General features: G+C 32.7%; 1 protein-coding gene across 1 annotated transcript in view; it reads left to right on the plus strand.

The window, feature by feature from the left end:
* Positions 1-23,636, plus strand: part of LOC126740115 (condensin complex subunit 1-like) — a 98,855-nt gene that overhangs the window by 58,110 nt on the left and 17,109 nt on the right. The window contains exons 12-21 of the mRNA XM_050446021.1: positions 320-494; positions 548-650; positions 714-820; positions 876-1,037; positions 4,107-4,342; positions 4,398-4,739; positions 20,004-20,200; positions 20,256-20,426; positions 20,477-20,755; positions 20,814-21,084. Coding sequence (XP_050301978.1) covers positions 320-494; positions 548-650; positions 714-820; positions 876-1,037; positions 4,107-4,342; positions 4,398-4,739; positions 20,004-20,200; positions 20,256-20,426; positions 20,477-20,755; positions 20,814-21,084 — 2,043 coding nt within the window. The remainder of the gene's footprint in view (positions 1-319; positions 495-547; positions 651-713; positions 821-875; positions 1,038-4,106; positions 4,343-4,397; positions 4,740-20,003; positions 20,201-20,255; positions 20,427-20,476; positions 20,756-20,813; positions 21,085-23,636) is intronic.

Here is a 23,636-nt window from a genome sequence, read left to right on the forward strand (position 1 = left end):
AAAAAGTGTTCTTTTTATTTAAGTTAAAAAAGAAAATGGCATCCATAATAAATAAATGGTACCTCACACTAAACGTCAAAAATAAAAACAATACAGCATTTTTTTAAATACAATTTTTTCATAATATTTCGAACACTTAAAAAGATGAAATAATTCCCAAAGGAACATTGAATTCGCAATTAAATTTCCAACAACTTTTCTAATTTTCTCTCTTATAGTTTCCAAGATACCCATACATGTATGTATACCCAATTTGGGCCACACTGCATAATTTAAAATAATATAAGTGCTGTATTTGAGACACTTAATTTCTTATTAGGAACAAATCGCTTATTACACGGAAGCAATAAAATTCGCGGAATTAATGGAAAAGAGCATAGTAGAAATGGTGGAGCTTCTCGAATCCACCACAATAAGCGATATTCATGAAGCAATAGAATTTTTCATTGCAGCCTACCGCTTTAAATTGGATAATGCTCATATTGGCATTAACGGTAAATTAGTACATCAATCGCGTGAACATTTTAGTGTAATGGATTTATTTTAGCCATGGTTAGAATGGTGAATGTAAACGACGCGGAACGGAAGGAGGCGTTCCTAGAGGCCCTCAAAACGATTTACCTAAAAACGGATAGTCCATCAGGATTAAGGTTTACTAAATAAACCCGCACCTTGTCATAATTTTAATGTTTTTTTTTTTATTTGATTTTTAGTGAGCACTGCGAAACGGTAGTGCAAGGATTGATAGGTCTATTAAAAACCATTACCCGTGCTACCATGCAATCTTTTGAAACGATGATTGCGGAATGGACGACAAGAGGTCTGCAAAGTTCTAATTTTTCTAAACAGATTTTAACTTTAATTTATTTAAACAGGGTCCCTTGATAACCATATAATCAATCATCTATGGAACTATTTTACTGGTAGCATAAAAGTATCCGAGGAAGAAAAGCACGCGAGTCTAGAACTTTTGAGGTGTACCGCCCTTAGTAGGAAAACTATAGTTACTAAAAACATTAACTTGGTTATGTCAATAGGTAAGTTGTTTTTTATAAGATGAAAGTTTAGTGTACAAAGGAACTACATCTTCAAGAGGAAAACTCGAGAATTTTAATAAGTTAGCGAAACACGTGTCGAGGGTAAAAATAAAGAGTTTTGGTTAGTGATAAAACTGTCTCCTAATTTGAGTGTCACACCAAGGGTTCCAACCATAGGATTATTGGCAAAATAGTTTATTATTCGTTATATAAATCCCATTTCCAGTACGGTATTGCTTTCTGGGGCAGCTGGCAATTATATTCTTCAAATGTTGTTTATTATCCAAAAACGGACCATTCGGTATGTGGGGTAAATTCTAGAATTTCTTGTCGTGCGCTTTTCGTCCAAGAAAAAATATGAACTCTTCCATGCCTGTTCATTCTCGAGATTTAAGTCTCTCTATGTTTACCAATCGAAATTTATAAGCTTCAATCTCCGGTATCTAAACAGGCAGAAATTCAGCCAACCTCAACTTTAACAAAGAAGTCCATTTTTTATGACAGTATTAATATATACAGGGTGTCAAATTAGAAACTTTCCACCCCAATTATCTCAAAACGGGTTGGGTTTTTATAAAATCGCAAGGACACAACGTATTATCGAGGGGGAACAATTTTTGTATAGAAATCAGTTTGCTCCTTTCAACCCCCTATCCCCCAGAACCTCCCTCTCGAAAATCTTAAATGGCAATAGGGGTTGAGTAAAACCTCATTTGAAAGATCTTTTTATTCTTTACATTTTGGCATCTTATTTTTTAAATTTGAGTGCTGCACTGCCAAGTTAGGGTTGTTTAAACATTGTAAATTACTTATTATTAGACATTATTCCCGTGTTTTAATTAGGATAAAGCTAAGATTTGTATTGGAACATTTTTTTAAATTAGTAAATTGTTTTAATAAATGAATATCATTGTACTAACCTATTGAATTACGGTTTTTTGACATGACCATAAGGAAAAATGCCTTGAATTCGTCTCGATACAGTTTGATGATATGATCCAAAATTTAAAATATTATTTAGTGAACTTAAGAAAGTACCGAAATACCTAATGATATTGACTTGTTCTACTTTTAAATCAATTAAAATTGATTTCGAAAGATTGTGTGTTATTGTTAGGAACTATGATTTACACGCTTACGCAAATCGAAATGATTTTTGTTTATGGTGAGCAAGGAAGATGCGCAAGAAGAACGGCAGAAGTTTTTAATAACTAATAAGTAATTTTATTAATTTATTATTTTGATGTAAGTCACACATACATTTTGGACTTAGTAGCAAAAGTTACTGAAACGGATTCCGTTGGAAACAAAAAAAGGGAAAATTGGCGTGTTTTAAAAGAAGGTGCTCAAGTAGAGATTTTGGGAACATTTGTTGCAGAACCCAGCAATTCTCTCCGTACAGTAGCACTTCTAACTGGAACATCACATGAAACTGTATAAAAACCATTAAAGTTACATAAATATCGTCCGTACAAGATTCGAATTTTGACAGTAAATTCATGAGGACGATTTTGAACAGAACTGTCGATACTGTAGTGACAACGGTGACACTTTTAGAGAGGGTGCTACAACAGTGGCTACAAAAAATTAATGTTTGAGCCGGTATTCTCGGAAAGGCTATTGGATATACCCTGTATATTATTGTACAAACAGGAACATATAAGAGTATTGAATTTCATTTCGTCATTTCCCTTTTAAGAAATTGCTGATTAGGGTATTATAATGTTTCATCAGCAAAAGCGTTAATAAACAGTTTTTGATGCTCTCAGTCTTTTAAACACTGTTGAATCGAGATATTGGATAATTAAAAGTTTACTCATTGCTTGTATCAAAACAGTTGTTTTATTTAATGCCCTTTTCCTATTATAAAACTTAATAAAGGCTCTTATAGGAGTTTTGGTTTATTGAAGAAAAGGTAATTGGAGAGCTCTACTTAGACCTATTTGAAAATATAATTGATCTTTTAATAAGAACTGAAATGGGAAATGAAGTTGGTGGTAACATTTTGCAAAGAAACGAACTACACTTTCAGCAAGATGAAGCCCCGCCGCTTTAGTTTCGGCCGGTTCAAGAGTGGTTGAATAATAGTTTTTCTAACCAACCGATTGGTAAAAGGGGACCGATAGAATGGCCTACTAGGTCACCAGACTTCACGCCGTTACATTTTTTTTATGGGAGCATATAAAAACGGTTGTTTAAAAAACTCAGCCTGATATGATCGACGGTTTAAAAAGAAGAATTACAGGGGCGTTTAGGGCTCTTCTAGACGTGGTATTTCAAAATATTCGAAAAGAATTTGATAATAGACTGAAAATGTTTAATAGAATAAATTCAGATGAAATTGAAATGTTAGGTTTTTAAGTTCATCCGCCTAATTCGAACATTTACTGTATTGCGACGCGAACATAGACTTTATTTTTGTTTGGAGAACAATGGAAAACATTTTGAACACCTCATAAAGTAAAGGTGTTAATAAAATACATTTTAAGTGTGCTTTTGTAAAGAACATTATTAATAAACCTACTTAATTAAAATAATTAAAATACTTACAGGAATAATGTCTAATAATCAGTAATTTACAAGGTTATAGGGTTGTTTAACCTAACTTAAAAATACAGCATTCAAATTTAAAAAATAAGGTACCAAAATGTAGGAAAAATAAGGTACCCCTATTGCCATTTAAGATTTTTGAGAGAAAGGTTCTGAGGCGTAGGGGCCTGAAAGAGGCAAAGTGAGTTTTGAGATAATAGGGGTAGAAAGTTTTCAAATTGACACCCTGTGTAATTGTCTTCCCATGTTAAATATAAGCTATCTATCCCTAAGAATATTTAAAAGGCCTACTACTCTCTTGGCGAAGTCTTTGGGGATTCTGAACATTGTATAGTGCAACTTTGTGGTTTGTAACTATGCATCTTTTAGAACTTTATTATAATATGTACAGGGTTAAAATGTTTTAATCTATTTACGTGGTTGAGTCTGATTTTAATGAATTAACTACATTATGTTTTTTTATTTTAGTAAAATTTTTTTTTTTATCATAATCATAAAAATGTGTATTTTATTTAATAGCTTTGAAGGATCCCGGTAGAGATAACGTAAATATGAGATTAATGGGAACAGCTTGTCATTTCCTAGCAGTAGCAGGAAATGAAAGGGTGAACGTAACGTCTGCAGATCCGTCATTCAGAATAGCAGCGAATGATCCACTTTTCCAACAAATTTTTCAAATTATGCTTAAGTACTTCAGTGAACCAGTCCCATATTATTATAAATTTATGGAGGGTGCAATTGAATTTGTTTACAAGGTGACGTCAACTTTTTGAGTTTAAAAACGTTGGTTAGGAAATGAATGATTTTTAGGTATGCGGTAGACCGGAGCTACACGTAGATGCGTTCCTATATGAGATCTCCAAAAAATTACATAAGTTGAAGACGATGCAAAAAGGGATTAACCGTTTTATGTATATCAGATTCTGTCAAATATTGGGACAGGTGGCAATTAAAGTTTTAGATCATTTAGATGATTCAGTTTATAGAGAAATGAAGAGACGCAAACACATTAAAGAAGAACAAAAGAAAAATAAAAAATCAAAATCGAAATCTAAGAAACAAATGAACATTACGTCTGCGACTCACCAAAGTAATATTCAATCAAGAAAATCTTGCAGAGATTCTATGCCAAATGCATCTACTAGTAAAACGGTAAGTGATTATTATATACTCGCCGATATGAAAAACGGATCAGTTAATATTTTATATACAGCGAAAGGCTGGGAAATTTTGAAACAGATCAAAGTAATATATAAATTGAACAAAAGTTAGTAGTTTGCGAGATACAGGGTGTCAAAGTTCAATTTTATTTATTGCTTAAAAAATGTAGGTTTAGGCATAAAACTGGAAGGTTTTCTAATATGAGAAGCAAGGTTCTATTATTTTTTATGCCCAAACTTCTAGAGGGGACCACTTATAGTACTGTAAATAATAATAATATTAGTGTCTGTACAAATTATGGATTATACCGTTTTTATACAGGGTGTTCATTTTAAAACTTCCCACCACGGATTTATCAAAAACCACTATTAAAAAAAAAAAAAAAAAAAAAAAAAAAAAAAAAAGCCGAAATACGTCAAAAGGTTTGTCACGGGGAATAACTTTCTAACCTAAAATTACTTCACCTCCTTTCACCCATTGCCCCCCAGGGTCATCCTCTTTAAAAAATTTAAATGGCAAAGGGTATCGAGTAATAGCTTGTTTAAAAGGTCTTTCGAAGTCTTTTATTTTGACGTTTGATTTTTTTAAATAGGTCGATTCGTTTTCGAGAAAATTAGAAAAATCTTAGTTTATCTTAATTTGTTCAGATAGAAAACAAAAACATGAAAATATCAGTTTTTATTTCAATAACTCTTCAAAACGTTGCCCGTTTTTGGCCAAACAGTGGTATAGGCGATTTCAAATTCCTGACGGACATTTTCAAAAACATGTTGTGGGATATCATGGCAGCTGTCGATGATGCGTTGACGAAGTTAATTCAAACTTTCAGGTTGGAAAGTAAACACAATAGATTTCAAATGACCCCATAGAAAAAAGTCTAACGGCGTTATATCAGAAGATCGAGCAGTCTATTCTATAGGCTCTCTTCGCCCTATCCATTTATCTGGAAACTCGTCGTCGAAAATGTTCATAGATTTTGCGAAACACACTTCTTAGCAGGTTACATTTGGTTTTCTTTGGTGTGATAAAAAAAAGTTATTTTTTATTATATTACCAAAGAAATAAAATAAACAAAATTAAACCCAAATTTAGGAGATTATAAAAACATATTATCAGCTATTTAAAAGTATACATCTGTAGGATCTTTGGTAAACAGAAAGCTTTACTTTTTTTAACCCATTGTATTTATTTATTGGCACTTAACAGATTAAATTAGACATATTTTAATTACATATTTCAGATAAAGGATTGATCTATGCCTAAAACTATGAGAACTGTAGTAAATATTAAGAAATGTATGATTTTTTCAATTAAATATTGGCATACTTTAAGACAATTTAAAATATAATAGTAGACCTCAGATCATATTTTAAAGTAGTTTTAGGCTTTCAGCAAACCTTTTTCTGTAAGTTAATAAAAAAATATTTGAAAAAATTTACATTCGCAAAAAAATGGCATATTTTATTCATTTTTGATCGACGCGACGTGACGTCCTCTGCGGATTATTTAACTACTTCGTTTTAGCGCTATTTTCAGTTTCAAGTTTTCAGGTCCGTATTATATTTTATTCTAATAATGCATTTTTAAACAATATAATGATGGCGAGGTCAAATAATTTCAATTTAAATATAAAGCATTTTACTAGTGTGTATTTGATTATATTTTTTTATTTGATATATGTTGTAGTGTAAAGGCCTGTACTTATAGTTATATCTAAGTATTTTTTTTTTCTTTTAATAAAGTTGTGAACTTACATATTTTACATACATATTTCTCAGCCATTTAAGTTCCTAAAACGCTGAAATGTTAAACATCACTTTAAGAAACTATCTTGTTTAGCTTCCCCTAGCCTAATTTAATCATCAATATACAGGGGCATTGAAAATTAAATTAAAAATCTTTATTTAGTAAAATGGCGAAAAGTTCATCTTTTTAGATGGATATTATATTTTATTTTAATTGACTTTTAAAATACGTAGTAGTAAGAGACGTTTTAAGTCAATTTTTATTTTGTAAGTTACTTAATTTTTATAGCTATACTCTATTTCAGAAGTGTATAGAGCAATAAACTGGGGAATTCCGTTCTGTTTGGCTACATTTCGTGGTAGTTCATAGGCGCAGGTACTTATAATATTTATGAATTTAATTTTCACGGATTAAATGCCTTTATTTTGAAAGAGATTAAATACTAAATAAATACTTTTAATCCTTTTGTATAGGTACCTATCTTTTAACGCTTTGTAACATGCAAAAATGGGGTCAGGTAATATATACAGACTATAAATACTTTTAAATCATATTTTAAACGTTAGTAGTCACTGCTACGCTGTAGTGTAATCACAATATTATTATCCCAATATTTAAAAAATGGAGGTATTCAGTCCAACGAAAAGATGTACTAAAAATTCTCCACTATCGCTGAGTGAAAAAGTTATTATTTTAAATGTACATGATTGCATAAAACACGATTACCCTAGTTTTACTGTGCAAGAAATTGTTGAAAAATGTTCTCGAATGAGTGGAATTGGAAAGTCCACCATTTTCAAATTGTTGCGGGAAAGAAAAGTAGCAGGTCAAGTGGAATCTCCCAAGCAAAAGCCAGGACGACCTACAAAAGTCCTTGATGAAAATGCTAAATGTATAATTCGAGGAAAAGTTCACTCTTTTTATTTTAAGAAAGGAAATACCCACCCTAGACAAAATTTTAATGGAGCTTGGCCGAGATGACAGTATTCCGTTGATAAGTAGAAAACTTTTATGGAAAACTTAAAAAAATATGGATTTTGCCTGGGAAAAGCATAACCGCAAAGCACTTTTACTGGAGAGCGACGAAATTGTTTGTTGGAGACGACAATACTTGAGAAGTATCAAGCAGTACCGCAGGGAGCAAAAGAAAGTTTTTTATCTTGATGAGACGTGGATTAACGAAGGTTATATAGTCCAAAAAATGTGGCAAGACAAAAATATAACCAGTGCTCGCCAAGCTTTCATAGAAGGCCTGTCTACGGGTATTAAAGTACCTTCGGGAAAAGGAAAAAGACTTATAATCACACATATTGGAAGCGAAGAGGGATTTTTAAAAGAAGGTCTGCTAACCTTTGAGTCGACTCGCACAGGAGATTACCATGAAGACATGAACTCAGACGTTTTCGAGGACTATTTTGGTGAAATGATAAAATTTCTTCCGGCTAATTCGGTGGTGGTTATGGATAACGCAAGCTATCATTCACGGCGAATAGAGAAGACGCCAACTTCAAGTTGGAGAAAGCAAGAAATTATCGTTTGGCTGACTGCAAAAGGTATTGCGTTTGAAGCAAATTTGATAAAAAAAGAACTGCTGGCAATAGCAAACTTACACAAAACTTGTTTCATGAAATACGCCGTGGAAGATATAGCCGAAAAATATAATATAACTGTACTGCGCTTACCGCCATATCATTGCGAACTAAATCCTATAGAACTGATATGGGCGCAGGTAAAAGGATTTGTAGCAAGACAAAACACGACTTTTAAAATGAAAGATGTTAAGCTACTGTTTGATCAAGCCATTACGGAAGCGACACCAGAGAATTGGCGAAAAGCAGTCCAGCATGTAATTAAGCAAGAGGACAAAATGTGGGATCTTGACAACCTCATCGATCAGACAGTCGATCCTTTAATTATAATGTCAAGAGGTGATGACAGTTCGTCAGATGACGAAGAAGACAATCTATTATAATTTAAAATTGTTATACACTGTTCAAAAAGTGCCAGATCCAAAAGTGACATTTTCAACTGTTTTACTCTACATATTATGTTCAATAAATTTCTGAAAAAAATATATTATTCCATTTAAACAAAAGTAACTTTCTAAAATAAAATAGCATTTAAGTACATTAATTATAAGGTAAAAAACAAGTCCCAGTTGCACGCCTTTGGCGAACCGTTTTCAATGTTTATTAGTGGGTAACAATGGGCAAAACTCATAAATTGACCCAAAACCGGGTGGCACTACCTGCAATCAACGAAAAGAAAGAATTTTACATTGAAACTAATACCCAACTAAGGTGTAAGTGGCATAAAATATTGGTGGATCACCAGGTACCACTTTTGCATACCTAATGAGGTTTTATTGCTCTACACACTTCTGAAATAGAGTATAACTAGGTAACTAACATGTCACCATGATTTAATTATGTTTTAATAAAATTTAGGAACATTATTGTTAACTAATCAAATAAAGTTTGGATAGGACTTTATTTTATTTTCCATGGACAATTTGCTTAAATAATAGCAAGAACATGTAAAATATTTAAAACATTTTATTTATATAGATTTACAACCAAAAACCAGATGAAAAAAAGCTTATTTATACTACAAAATACTTCGTTAGTTATATGTAAAAATAACAAAAGAAAAAATTATAGGAAATTTTCAAAATGACTACCATTATTCTCTAAACATTTATAAAATAGATTTCTGGTGGATATATTCGTCTCTCTTCTAATTATTGATTTTCATCTAGCCCCTCAAAACAGGTAATTAGGTAGGTGTTAGCGTAGCTTTTCTTTGTTGTATACTGGTTTTGCGACCCTTTCCTTTATATTATCTCATAAATAAAAATCAAAGGAAGTCAGATCTGGCAATCTCGCCGGCCAACCTCATGGTCCCATATGCCCGTTAAATTGAAACCAACCAATACAAAAATCTTGCAAAGGCAGATTTTCCAAAAAATTACATACAACTTTTCTTATAAATTCTAAAAATTTGGCCAAATCTAGTATTTTATCATAAAAATAATTATTTTTTCTATTTAAAATTCGCTTCCTGGAAAATGTTGCTTTCTCGGTCCAAACTATTTTTCTTAAAAAGTCAGCATTTTCATCAATATGGATCAAAATATTTTTACAGAATTCTACCTGTTTCAAAACCTGCACTTGAATGCATTTTAGGATTGGCTAATATTTTTTTAATTGAATAATAAAACAAACCTAACTACATATCAGAGTACATCTAATCAAAGCTTGGGGATCTGTAGTAAAATATTATCTGTAGTAATAATATTATCTTCTTCATTGGTATCTGGCTTGGTTTTATTTAATTTAAGTTTTAATTCAGAGCCATAATAAACACAATTATTTTGTAACCTTACAAACTTTTCATATCATATGCTTTATTGTCAAAAAATTACGAAATTTTGTAGACAAAGCTAATAAAAAAAACGTATAAAAACAAAACAAAACATACAAAATAAAAATAAATATACAAACAAAATAAATACATGCAAAACTGTACAAAAACAATGTACCTGGTCAATATACATCATAATGTATAACATGTCAATAAAAATAAACACAATGGTCAATGACAGTAAATTAATTAAATACAAAATGAAAGTGCAATTCATTTATTAAAGAAAAAAAACTAATATATTTTCTATTTTAAGACATAAAAAGAGCCAGTGTGTGTGTGTGATACCCAAAAAGTTATCCTAGAAAAAAATCCTCCACTGCGTACAAGGCTTTTTCCAGAAAGTATGCCTTCAAAGCATTATGAAATCGAGGAAAAGAAGTAATTGATTTAATTTCCAAAGGCAAATGATTATGCATCTTTTTGGCTCTGTATAGAATAGAGCTTTTTACTAACTCGGACCGAGGAGTTTGCAGATAAAGATCATGCACTGCGTTGCGAAGTGAATAATTGTGAGACGGCCTACTTGGCATTTCTGACTTATGTTTGCGTACTAAGCAAATAGATTCCAATATGAATAAAGAGGGAAGAGTAAGTATCTTGTATTTTTTAAAGATTTTTTGACAGTGAGCTCTGCTATTAAGTCCAAGCAGATACCGAACTGCTCTCTTTTGGAGTTTAAAGATGCGCTCAAATTGAGTCACACCGCATGTGCCCCATAATGGAAGGGCGTAACGTAGATGTGACTCAAAAAGGGCATAATAAACTGTTCTTGATGTTTGAAAACTTAATTCCCTGGAAACTGATCTTAAGGCAAAACATGCTGAACTTAATTTTTTATATAAGGCATTAATATGCAAGTCCCATTTTAGGCAGTAGTCAACATTAAGTCCCAAGAACTTCACGGATTCAACAACGTCCAAACTGGTGTTGTTAAGTACAAAGGGTTGAATAGTAGTTTTATATGATAAGACTTTAGTTTTTGAGACATTTAGGCACAGAAGATTAGAATCGCACCACGATTTAATGGTAATTAAATCATTAGAAATAGTAGCATGTAGTGCCCTAGCATCCGGATTGCTCCATGTAAAGCTAGTATCGTCAGCAAAAAGACAGATTTTGCCACTGATGTTAAGATTGGCCATGTCATTTATAAAAATCAGAAACAAAATAGGGCCCAGGACTGAACCTTGAGGTACCCCACATTCTATTGGTTTGCAAGAAGACTTCGTCGTATCAACCTTTACAAGCTGATTTCTGTAACTGAGATAAGATTTAAACCATTCAAGGGCCGTTCCTCTGAACCCATAGTGATTCAATTTGTCAATTAAGATGTTATGGTTTACACAATCAAAAGCCTTGGAGAAATCACAAAAAATTGTTGCTGTTGAATGATTATTATTTATACTAGTGTAAACACTATTAAAGAGAGAAAACATAGCATCATTTGTGCACTTGTTACTCAAGAATCCAAATTGGTGAGGAGTAAGAATTTTATATTTAAACAGAAACGATAAGAGCCTTTTTTTAACCAATCGTTCAATGATCTTTGATAAAGTGGGAAGGAGTGCGATTGGGCGATAGTTTGAAGCTTGTTGTTTATCTCCTCCCTTATGCAAAGGAATAATTATTGCAGTCTTAAGGCAGGTAGGAAAGACTCTATTTTGGAATGACTTGTTAATTAAGTTTGTTAGATGGATTAAGGTGCAATTTGGCAGATTGGAAAACATTTTGAGGGTGAGCCCATCTGTACCAGATGATGATTTGTTTTTTATTTCATTAATTGTAGTTTGAAGCTCTGTTGATACAATGGGGGTAAAAAAGAAGCTGTGTAAATTTTCATTTGGGAGATATGAACGAGGATCGTGAGAAGGTGTTATGGTAGCCATTAGATTTTTAGCTACATTAACAAAGTAGTGATAGAAGGTCCTCAGGTGAAGTAGGGATAGTGCTAGATGAAGAAGTCTTATTTCTTAATTCATTTACAATAGACCATGTTTCTTTGGCAACATTACTTGATTCGATCACCTTTTATTATAATAAATATCTTTTGCAGCTTTTATAGTCTTATGGTACATTTTTCTATAAAGCTTGACAGAGTTATGAAAAAATCCGCTGTCTGTAAATTTTTTCAGGTGTGATAATGAGCGCATGTTTTTTGCAGAAACACGTAAGCCTTTAGTGGTCCATGGCTTATGATGTTTAATTTTGATAGGTCTAAGAGGAAACGACTTATCTGCAATACTTGATAAAGACTTTATAAAACTAGAAAATTCACTATCTATATCGTCAGTAAGAAAATCCCAATCAGCCGTTTGGCATAAGTTCTTGAATTGTAAGAAATTATTTTTGCCAAAAACACGGCCTAATTTACGTAGCGTGTTTTTGCCTTTAGAATTTATGGAAAATTTAGTTAGTGCAGCTTCATGATCAGAAAATCCGGAATTAAAAACCGTACAATCTACGAGTTCAGGAGCAAAAGATGACAAGACATAGTCGATGGTACTAGAACTATTTCTAGTTATTCTGGTAGGAAAGTTAATATGCATTACTATACCCATTGAGACGAAAATAGAGTGAAGAGATTCTTGAGCAGCAAACACACTGGAAAAATCAATATTAAGGTCGCCACATAAAATTAATTTACCTTTTAAGGGCAAGGATTCTAGCAAGCTTAGTAGTTTTTGAAGAAAATTCTGTAAGTCAGCGTCAGGTGTTCTATATACACAAATAATATAGAGGTCGTATATATTATGGTAAACTATGGAAAATTCAAATACTTTTTCTGATAAAAAGTTATCAAACTTAGTTACCGGTGAAAAATCGTTGTTTATAGACATAATCATAGTGCCCCCATGAGATAAATTAGTTCTATTAAATCTTGCTATTGTAGTGTAATTTTGAACAAAAACAGGTTCATCAATGTTTAGCCAGTGTTCGGTTATAGCAACTATTTCTGGAAAATTTAGCTCTTCTAATAAAAGAAATAATTCAAAATAACAAGAAATATTTCAAAAAAAATCAAGAGCCCCACTAATGATTTGAGTAGTTCATATCTTCCATTTTAGACTTTTTAATTAAGTTGATAAAACACAATGTTAATTTGTTAACTTAATATGTCACTGTCATTTATTAAAACATTGTGACATTTTTATAGGTAACTAAGTAATTTACAACATATTTTTAAAATTAATGTTTAAAATTATGATATCTCATGAATTATTCATTTATTTCTAAAATGCAACTTCTCAACATAAAATAAAATATAGGGTATTACATTTAAAAAAATGGACTTTTCGCCATTTTTGTAAATGAAAGATATTAGTTATGCCTTAGTTTTTAATAAAAAATACGCAAAATTATTTTATTTCTCGAAAACCGCTAGAGACAGATATAGGGAAGTATGATTAAAAAAGACTCAAACCTCTTGACTTTATGTCATCAAAAATTCTTTACACTATAAATTTATTTTAATGTAATGTTTCTAGTATCCATACTATTGATTTTCCAGAATCTACATGTTCGAATAAATAGCACTTCATAAAAAATCGGTGGTGAATAATCGACTAATAAATGAGATAAATTTGTGGACTGTATAAAAAGAGAAATTTTGATATTATTCACCATTGAGCGGCGAAACAAAGGGGCCTTAACGACTTACCCGTGAGGATCTAGTTGCTGGATTTTCGTGCACTTTATAGTTCTCATGAATTTGAGGCGCCTCTGTTTACACTAATTTTGAGTTTATAGAATTAGGGTTTTTGCGGTACCCGAAAAGATGATGGTACTTTCAACGAACAAAACGAGAGAGATACTACCGCTTATTGCAATCCAAAATTCTTCGCGCATAGCGCATGTCGCATAGGCTATCTTTTTTTACTAACGCGCAAAGATACCGGGTGCAATGATATATTAAAGTTACTTTATTCATTCCTTGCAATAATCAATTATAGATTAATTTTACTAATATCAATCCCAACAAAAATAATTCTCCATACTATAAAGTATTGTCCACATTTTGTCAAAAAAAAAACTTCATTTTTTAAAATTTTTAAAAGGTTTCTAGCAATAAATGGACATTTTATTCCCACTTTTTTTCCAATAAGGCATCTGCTGTCAAATATGGAAAGCTTTAATACAGACTACGAGGTAATGTTTTTATCTATAATTTTATCAATTGCGCGTTATTTATTCTTCCTATCCCGATTAACGATTTGAATTCAATATTTTAGGATAGAGTAGTTGCTTGACAAGCTTCTTGGTATCTCCATTAGTCCTAGTGCTAAATTTTGTTGAAATTTAGAATTAGATGCAGTAAGGCGCTTCGGGCGTTCCAGGAACCTGTAGGGTATTTTAGTAGGTTTGGGCACATTAATAAAAGCCAACTTGCCTTTTGATACACCTTTAATACCGTAAAATGGGGTTACTTGGGACAAATTCACTTTCATTTTTTCAATAATATGGTAATTTATCAGAGTTTGTAGATAGGAAAAGCGATCATCTCTTCGTAAAAAATTTCTTTCATATGAACCTAAACTATATAGCACCATGAATGACTCCTAATGTAAGAATATTTATCAACAAATATATTTATATTTACTGTCCCAAGTAACCCCGCATTGGGGTTAAATGGGACTAGTTTTACGCCGAAAACGCATGTTAAACTACTCAGTGGGTAATTGGGACAGCAGAAATATGAACATAATAGACCAGCACACATCTTGTGTTGATTTTTTTTTGCTTATATAATTATTTAGAGGAAAAGAAACCCTGAGTTAATACGAATTTCATAAATTCATTAATTCATAAAATATAACTAAAAAAATTAATTCAAAATCACAGCCTTTCGATTTGTATCGCAAGGAACAATAAAAACTAAAAAAATGTTCTCTAAACACAAACAAATATCACAAGAACAAAAAAAACTTTCTGTAAACCGAGAAAAATGAATCATTATTTGAGTTCTCCTTATTGTAACCAATCTGTATTTTCTAATTCATTAAATGTATGGCGGCCTCTAGTAATGTCTTAATGATTTATGTCTGTCTTTAGTGTGGATTGATTTGACAAGTCCAATATAATATTTGTCGAGTTTCTTTTTTGTTGAAGCTGAAAAGGTAAATTTGGCAATAACAAAATCGTTGATTGAAATTCCTACCTTTCTAATTTCCTTATCAATGATTTGTTTTTGTCCATTTTGTTGGTTATTATTTCTTTCCTGGTTAATCTTATCTCGTAGTTCAACTAATGTCATGTTTTCCTCTATATCACTTTGGTCAAAATCTTCCCAATTTTCCTCCATATCCACATCGTCAAAGTCTCTCTGGCCAACTAAGGATTCGGAATCGTGCAATGAAAACTGTTCGTCGTTCCCACTGCTCTCATCTCCATCAGCACTTGGTTCTTTTCGAGGGATACGTTTCAATACCTGCTCCTCATCAAGAGGGAAAATGCAGTTGCCCTAAATCCGCTTATTAAATTTTCCTCGATAGTTATGTTAAGCTTCTCTAGTGTCTCTGCTAATAGACTGGGAAACGTATCTTTTGGAATACACCCTCTATGAGACATTTTCCATTTATTAATCACTTGCCTCCAAATAAGTCTTCAATGGTTGAAACACAGCAATATCTAGGGGTTGACAAATATGTGTACTGTTTGGTGGGAGTAACACAAAACGAATATTAAATGCTTTGCAGAGGTTTATCACATTTATAGATAAATGTGAAGCTAAGTTGTCCCCGATTAACATTTTTGGAACATCCCTGTCATATTTTTGAAAGTATTTTGGAGCAATCTTGCTGAACCAATCTTCAAAAATCACCCCGTCAAACCAACCACTCTTCGATCGGTTATACCTGGTTCATCTTGGGCCTCCTTGCCGGCAAGTGTCGTACAAATGTTCAGCTTTGTAAACGACATAGCATGGTAAGAGCTTTCCGGATGCGGTCCCTGCAAATATTACGGAGGTGCTGCTTTTGCTAGAGTCCAATACTCTTTCGGGACGTTTACAGCCTCGCCTAACTATGGCATTCTGTTTCCCAGGGTCATCGGTCAGATTAGTCTCATCATAGTTTATTATTAGATACGGTGGAATTCCTTTAAGCGAAACCGCTAAATGGACATATTTCCTTAACACGTTTTCATCCACTTCTGCCCTAGATGATTTGATATTTTCACATAATCTTGTGGATAGCTCACCTCTGTGTCGACGCAAAAATGATAAAATCCAATCGGACCCAGGGAAATTTTCTTTAAATCGTTTTTCTATGACACCCTTAATATCCAGATATCGTTTCACCATGCACCTTATTTCAAAGTGAGATAAGGGAAATCCCCATTCAGCTGCTGTGGTTAGCCCTCTAATAAGTTCGTCTTCTTCCGCTTTTTTCAAAACTGTAGGTTTTCCATAACTCCCTAAATTCTGCTTTGTACATCTTCTCTGTAAAGTTGATTTGGTTACCTTCCATTTTTCAGAAGCTGTTCTATAGGACATTCCAGATTGCACGTCTTCTATAGCACTTTCCATCTTTTTTTCTTCAAAGTCATGATATTTTTTAGAGCCTACTTTGCGAATATATTTTCTTGGCATGTTGATTCCTGAAAACAAAACAGATTAAAGGTTTGTTCCAACCCATCAAAAAACCGCCCTGAAACGGTCTCAAGTGTCACGCGCATGCGCAGTGGTTTAATTTAAAAAAAAAAAACATAATCACTGCGCATGCGTGTGAAAACACTTTTGGGACCGTTTCGGGAGGTTTTTGATGGATTGGAACAAACCTTAAATAGTACGGGGTAACTTAAGACACGGGCTAACATGGGACAATGGTTGTTCCAAGTTACCCAAAATACAAACCTTATAGAAAAATTTAGTTTAAAAACTAAAAAAAAGGTCTAAAAGCAGGTAACAATATTGGAAATATTTATAAAACATAGGAAACTAAATAAAAAAAATAATTGGACTTACCTGTTTACCTTTCGACTACCTTTTCCAGATAAAGTTTTGATCACTTATTTTTGCCGTGTTTCTGCCACCACTTATGTTTTTTTTATACTTCTGAAATATAATCAATTTAGAAAGAATTAATGTAATTTATTCATTAACCTGTTGCTCTTCAACTACCGAAAACATTAAATTGAGGTTATGTTTATATTTGCGTTGTTGCCACTAGCAAAATTAGAACATGAGATGTTACGTCCCAAATAACCCCATTTTACGGTACATAAATCTAAATATTCGACAACATTGTTGTGTAGCGTCAAAATGAAACGACAAATGACGAGACGAAAGGCGAACGGCGAACTGAAAAATATAATTTTTTTTTCGTGACTACGTGACAGAAAATGACCTTCACGTCGCTCGGTATAGCGCGTTTACACAGAGGCGTTAAAGCGAGAAATATTAACAATTAATCCAATATTGGCGTAAACAGAACCACAAATTCGAATTATATTATTTGGTATATTTTCTATTATTTTAATTTTTTTTAAGTCCCTCTAAAAATTTCTCACTTTTTTTTAAGCTCGCCCGGTGACAAATCAGATTTTTGGCATTGATCGCCACAACTTGAGTCAAGTGCTATATTTTCTTTTCCGATATAAAGTTTTAAGTATTTTGCACTATACAGTGCATCCCAAAAGTTATGTCTAAATTCATTTCAAATTCAGGGGTGGGTTCGAAAAAAAAATGCTCGGACCTGTCGATTTTTATTTTAAGTTGCGCATTTTTGTACGTGACGTTTGTATATACAGGGTTGCTCAAAAATAAATTACGACCATCAACTTAATTTTTTCAAATGAAAGCACCTTTTTTTATTTCATCTTTGAATTTCGCGTGGAACAAAAAAGTCTCGTTGCACATTTTCAATCATTTCCGGAGTTATGGCGCGCACTTCTCTGCGAATTCTCTCTTTCAAGTCGTCTAGATTATTTGGCCTATTAACAAATACCTTCGACTTAAGGTATCCCCACAAAAAAAAGTCTATTGGTGAGGCGACCTAGCAGGCCATTCGATGGGTCCTCTCCTTCCTCCTATACATTTTTGTATGAAACCTTCCCAATCGGTTTCATACAAAAATGTACGCACAGTGGTAGCATAGTGCGGAGGAGCGCCTTCTTGTTGGAAAATTAGTTCTTCGTCAGGATAGTCTGGGTCCAATGGATTTGGAAATAAAGCTAGTAATGCTGGAACTAATTCAAATTGGAGAAAATCGCGATACACTTGTCCCGTTAAAGTCTGTTCAAAGAAAAAGGGACCTATTACTCTTCCGCGCACTATTCCACACCACACATTTAGTTTTTGAGGGTACTGGGTGTTTACCTCCATCATCCATTGCGGATTTTCTGTTGCCCAATATCGACAATTTTGTCTGTTCACACTACCATTCAAACAGAACATGGCTTCATCGGAAAAAATAATATTTGTTACTAAATTATTATTTAGATTGTACATGTTTAGTAAGCGTTTACAAAACTCGTTTCGTCTATCGAAATCGTCATCAAATAACTCTTGCACAGGAATAACTTTGTAGCGGTGGTATTTGTGCTTTTTAACTATTCGGTGAACTATAGATTTCGCCATGTGTAAATTTGCGCAATTCTGCGACAGAGGAATGCATGGATTTTCTTCCAAAGAAAGCAAAACGTCAAGTTGTTCATTTTCATCTTGAGCAGGACGACCAGATTTCGGCAGATCTCTAACATGGCCGAATTCTCTAAATTTAGCCTCTATTCTACTCACCACCTTTTGACATATCGGAGGACGATCAGGATGGATTTTATTGAATAATTGAGCAGCTTCTCTTTGAGTACGTGTTCTATCACCAAACCCAAGCGTGCCCAGAATTTCTATTTTTTCTCGTTCCGTTAACTTTACCATTGTGAAAACCGCAACTTTGCTCGTACACTTCACACTTGACAATGTCTGTTTGGCGTACAACTGTCATACAGTTTCTATGAAAATACACGGTCACCAGCCAACAATAAAAAAACACGAATGAATAGAATTTTGCTCTGTATAAAAATTCTCAGAGATAAGCTGACTCGTAAGGTGAACTTCAATAATAATGTTTGGTCGTCTTTTTTTCGATAACTGTTGATTTTGAGTATAGGACATGATGCATGAAACCATACGTAAAATTCCACGCGAAATTCAAAAATGAAATAAAAAAAGGTGCTTTCATTTGAAAAAATTAAGTTGATGGTCGTAATTTATTTTTGAGCAACCCTGTATATACAAACGTCACGTACAAAAATGCGCAACTTAAAATAAAAATCGACGGGCCCGAGCGTTTTTTTTTCGAACACACCCCTGAATTTTAAATGAATTTAGACATAACTTTCGGGATACACTGTATACAATTATAACGAGTACGAGTAATATACACGAGTTTAATAATCGATGATACGTGAGCATTTATTTAACCTAAGTTTAGATTAAACAAAAATCACAAATTATTTTTTCTCGAAAACGACTACAGATACATAAAAAAGGATTAAAAAAACATGATTCATGGATGAAAATGATCCCTGATTTAAAAAAAAATATATAAAAAAAAGCATTCCGGGGCATTCCATTTAAAGTCAAAATTGCTGACGTTTTGATGCACGCAGAAACGGTGCAATTCTAAAAATATTTTAAATGTTAAAGCGTGGTTTAATAAACTACGATAAAAATCTAATTTTCAGGAGAAATCAATGTCCATTTACATCTAACGTATCGATCATTAATCAACCTGTATATAAACACGTCTGAGGCCGTCCGATCCCTTATCAATGGCATTGTTCAAATAAAAAAATATCATATACTATAGCGTAACTATACATTCTATTTTGGACGTTTTCGTTTTTGCAATCAACCTAAGTCGTATTTTTGTTCCTTTTCTATAATAATCATCCATATTTAGCGTGAATAATAAGCGTGTAGATTTTTGTTCTATTCCTATCTATCTCATGCTGCTCCGCTGTCGGAAGAGCCAAAAGCCGTAATTTTATAATAAACCAGCCCTGGAAAATAACGTTTACTGGTTTAAAACTGTCTCTGCTGTTTGAGGGAAATATTAATTTTAACACTGTTATAAATTCTTTCAGGCTGACGAAACACAATTGGACGACGGAGATTATGAAGACGAGGATGCAGACTATTTGTTGGATATTCTTGAAAATCATGTTGTCAGAGGAGATGGCATGTTAGCACGTTTTGCAAATATTCTTATTGAGGTCGCTCAACACCCCAAACAATTTAACGACGAAACGTTACAAGCAACTGCTGTTATCGCATTAATAAGGTGCCATATTATTTTATCTTCTTTGCTCATTTAATTCCCGATTTCATTGTTGTAGGTATATGTTAGTCTCGAGCCGGTTTTGTAGGGACGAAGTTCAGCTTTTGTTTACTATACTTAAAAAATCCAATTTTCCGTCAGTTAAGGTAACTATTTTGCTGCAATTAGCTGACCTTTTAAGTAGATTCCCAAATATTATTGAGCCGTGGATGTCGACAATTTTTGAAAGGTTTGAAACCTGTCATCTAAAAAGAAAATTCTTAATTAAGTTTAATTTAGGTTAAGGAATCCGATACTGGATATCCGGGTAGCAGCCTTTCTGACGCTGACCAGACTAATATTACAAGATATGGTCAGGCCCCACGCTCACATTCATCTAATAGCGTTGACCTTAATAGATGAGGATGAAGATTTGGTTAAAAAATGCCACGTGTTCTTCACGGCTTTGGCGAAGAAAGAAAAGAATTTCATAAATGTGATTCCAGAGGTATTTGGCCACTTAATGGATAATGATAGTGTCGGCGAGATTTCGGATCAAGACGTTAAATATATAATGAAGTAAGTTTTTACCAAATCAGTTTTTGAAAATAGTCGGTAGGCTACCCCTTATTTTTAGGTTTCTTTTCGGATTAATAGATAAAACTAAACAAATGGAGAGCCTGGTCGAAAGATTCTGTGACAAGTTTGAACAGACTGAAAACTTGGACCAACAAAGGCATATCGCTTTTTGTCTGTCTTTGATTGAATATAACGACAAAGCTCTAAATAAACTTCACAATAGTTTTAAAAAGTACAAGCATCTCATGCATGACGAGGAAATTTACGCGAGCTTCAAAAGTATAATGCAAGCCACGAAAAAAGTGCAAGCAGGGAAACGCGATTTAAAGGTAAGAAATATCTGAATAGAATATTCATTTCCTTTCTACTAGTATCTTATGCATTGTGATTTCGGTTGAGTCTCTATAAAAAAAAATTATACTATTTAATGTTTTTTAATGGTAATTAAGTTACCATTAAACTTAAATAAAACAACATATGTTCTTAATTACATTATCAACCTAATTCAAAGTTTTTTGTTAATCATAATTATGATACAAGCATTAGGTGCAGTAGAAAAGTTAAACTACCACTAAGTACTAATTATCTTAATCTAAGATACATAAATTACTTTGGACCTGAGCTGTATAACACTTGTTGGAGTTGCACTTTCATAAAAAAATAAAGTTGTTCTATAAAAATGTTCTCTGAAAGCACTCTTGAGCACATTTCATTGACAGATAATGTCATGGTTGATTGTATTTAATTTTTTTTTTATATATACAGGGCATCCGTAAAGTAGCGGATAAATTCAATAAAAATTAAATGGACCGCTTCTAAAAAAATGCATGTACCCATCGATTTTAATGTTGGGTTTAGGGTTTTTCTACGTGGAAAAAAAATTGACGTCATCAATGATATGTTTTTTAAATGGAAACCACCATTTTTTAATGCAGAATCAGAAAGAACGCATTTTTTACAAATAATAAGGTACAAATGAATAGTGTTTACATATAAGCAATTTTGAACGAAAAATGATAATAAAATGCAATATTTAAGGAAATCCTATCTAAATTAAATGTTCGAATTGAGCATCATTAACAAACTGACAATAACCAAGAGTAATATTTCCAATTTTCTGGCGTATTTGTTCTTTTAAATCTTCTTAACTCGCTGGTTTAGTGCCATACGTTTTGCTTTTTAAGTATCCCCATAAACAGTTATCAAGGGGAGTTAATTCTGGCGATCTGGGTGGCCATTCAATGAACCTATCCAACAATTTGGAAAAACTTTATCTAGATAATTGCGAACGGGTAAAGCATAGTGTAGCTCCATCTTGCTGAAAAAAAAATGACGTTGGTACATGTCGAGTTCTTCCAAATCCGGATACAAAGTTATCAGAGCGGGGATAAGATCATTTTGAAGAAAGTCCAAATACCTCTCACCAGTGAGAGTCTCATCAAAAAAGTAGTAAAGTCCTGAAACTCTTCCTTCCACTATAACGCACTACACATTGACTATTTGAGGGAGTTGTGTATGACATTCTGTGAACCAATGAGGGTTTTCGGTCGCTTAGTATCGACAATTTTGTCTGTTCTCATGGCCATTTAGAGTAAACGTTGCTTTGTTAGAAAATATCCGTTTTACAAAATTATTGTTATCATTACATAATTGTTGCATTTGCTCACAAAATTTATTTCGCCTATCAAAATCATCTTCCGATAGCTCTTGAAGTGAGAATATTTTATAAGGGTGCAACTTTGCTTTTTTCAATACTTTATGCAAAGTAGATCGCGATAAATTAACATAACATTAGAAGCCGTGCCTGTGATTATGTTCGACCGTTAGGTAATAGGCGACCAATCAGGATGAGTTGCATTAAACAACTGAACCACCTCCTTTAGAGTTCGCAACATATCTCCGAAACTAATCATTTCATGATTTCGATTCTTTTACGTTCGGTTAATTTTCTCATATTTCATACAATAACAGTGTAATAAAGTGTAGCTACTAATAAAACGCAGGATGACACTGCTTTTACCTCTCAAAAAGAATAAACACCACTCGCAAATGTAAAAATACTTCAATCATCATTCATTTCCTTTATCCTCTGTGAAAAAATGCGTTCTTTCTGATTCTACATTAAAAAAATGGTGGTTTCCATTTAAAAAACATATTGATGACGTCATATCTTTTTTTTTGGGTCACCCTGTATATTTAATTTCCCCGTAGAAAATCCCTAAACCCAACATTAAAATCGACGGGTTCGAGCATTTTTTCAGAAACTGTCAATTTCATTTTTATTGAATTTATCCGCTACTTTACGGATGCACTGTATATACATGTATGCATAATTTTTTAATTATGGTTCTCTCTAATTTGGTTACTCTTTCTTATCTCTGTGATAATATTTATAATAGAAATTTTAGTCTTTGTATGAGTTTTATTGTTAGTTTATATCTAAAAGTAAACAACATGATTTCATACCGCACATACAGATGTTTTACATCTAGGCACTTGATTGTATCAATATTAAAACAAATATTATATTTTATAATAATATTTATTTATAATTAAATACTGTAATTCTATATTTTATTAGAAGAACTAATAGATAAAATTAAAAAAAAAAACAAATATGAACTCTGAAAAGCTTAACTGCCACAAAAATTATGTATGTGGGTAGAAAACATTAGGGCAATAAAGGAATCTGAGAGGAAATCTGCTGATGTTTTGCTTTTAGCCATTCTTCATACACATTTTAATTCTTAATATATTTTTTATCTGTACCGGTAACAGATTAAAAAGTTTTGGTCGTAAACATATTATGTTTACGACCGATGTAAAAGAAGCTAAGGGAATAACAACAAAAAAATATTGATTAACAGATCTCGTCAAGACA

Source organism: Anthonomus grandis, chromosome 9 (assembly GCF_022605725.1).
Source record: "Anthonomus grandis grandis chromosome 9, icAntGran1.3, whole genome shotgun sequence".
Lineage (NCBI taxonomy): Eukaryota > Metazoa > Arthropoda > Insecta > Coleoptera > Curculionidae > Anthonomus > Anthonomus grandis.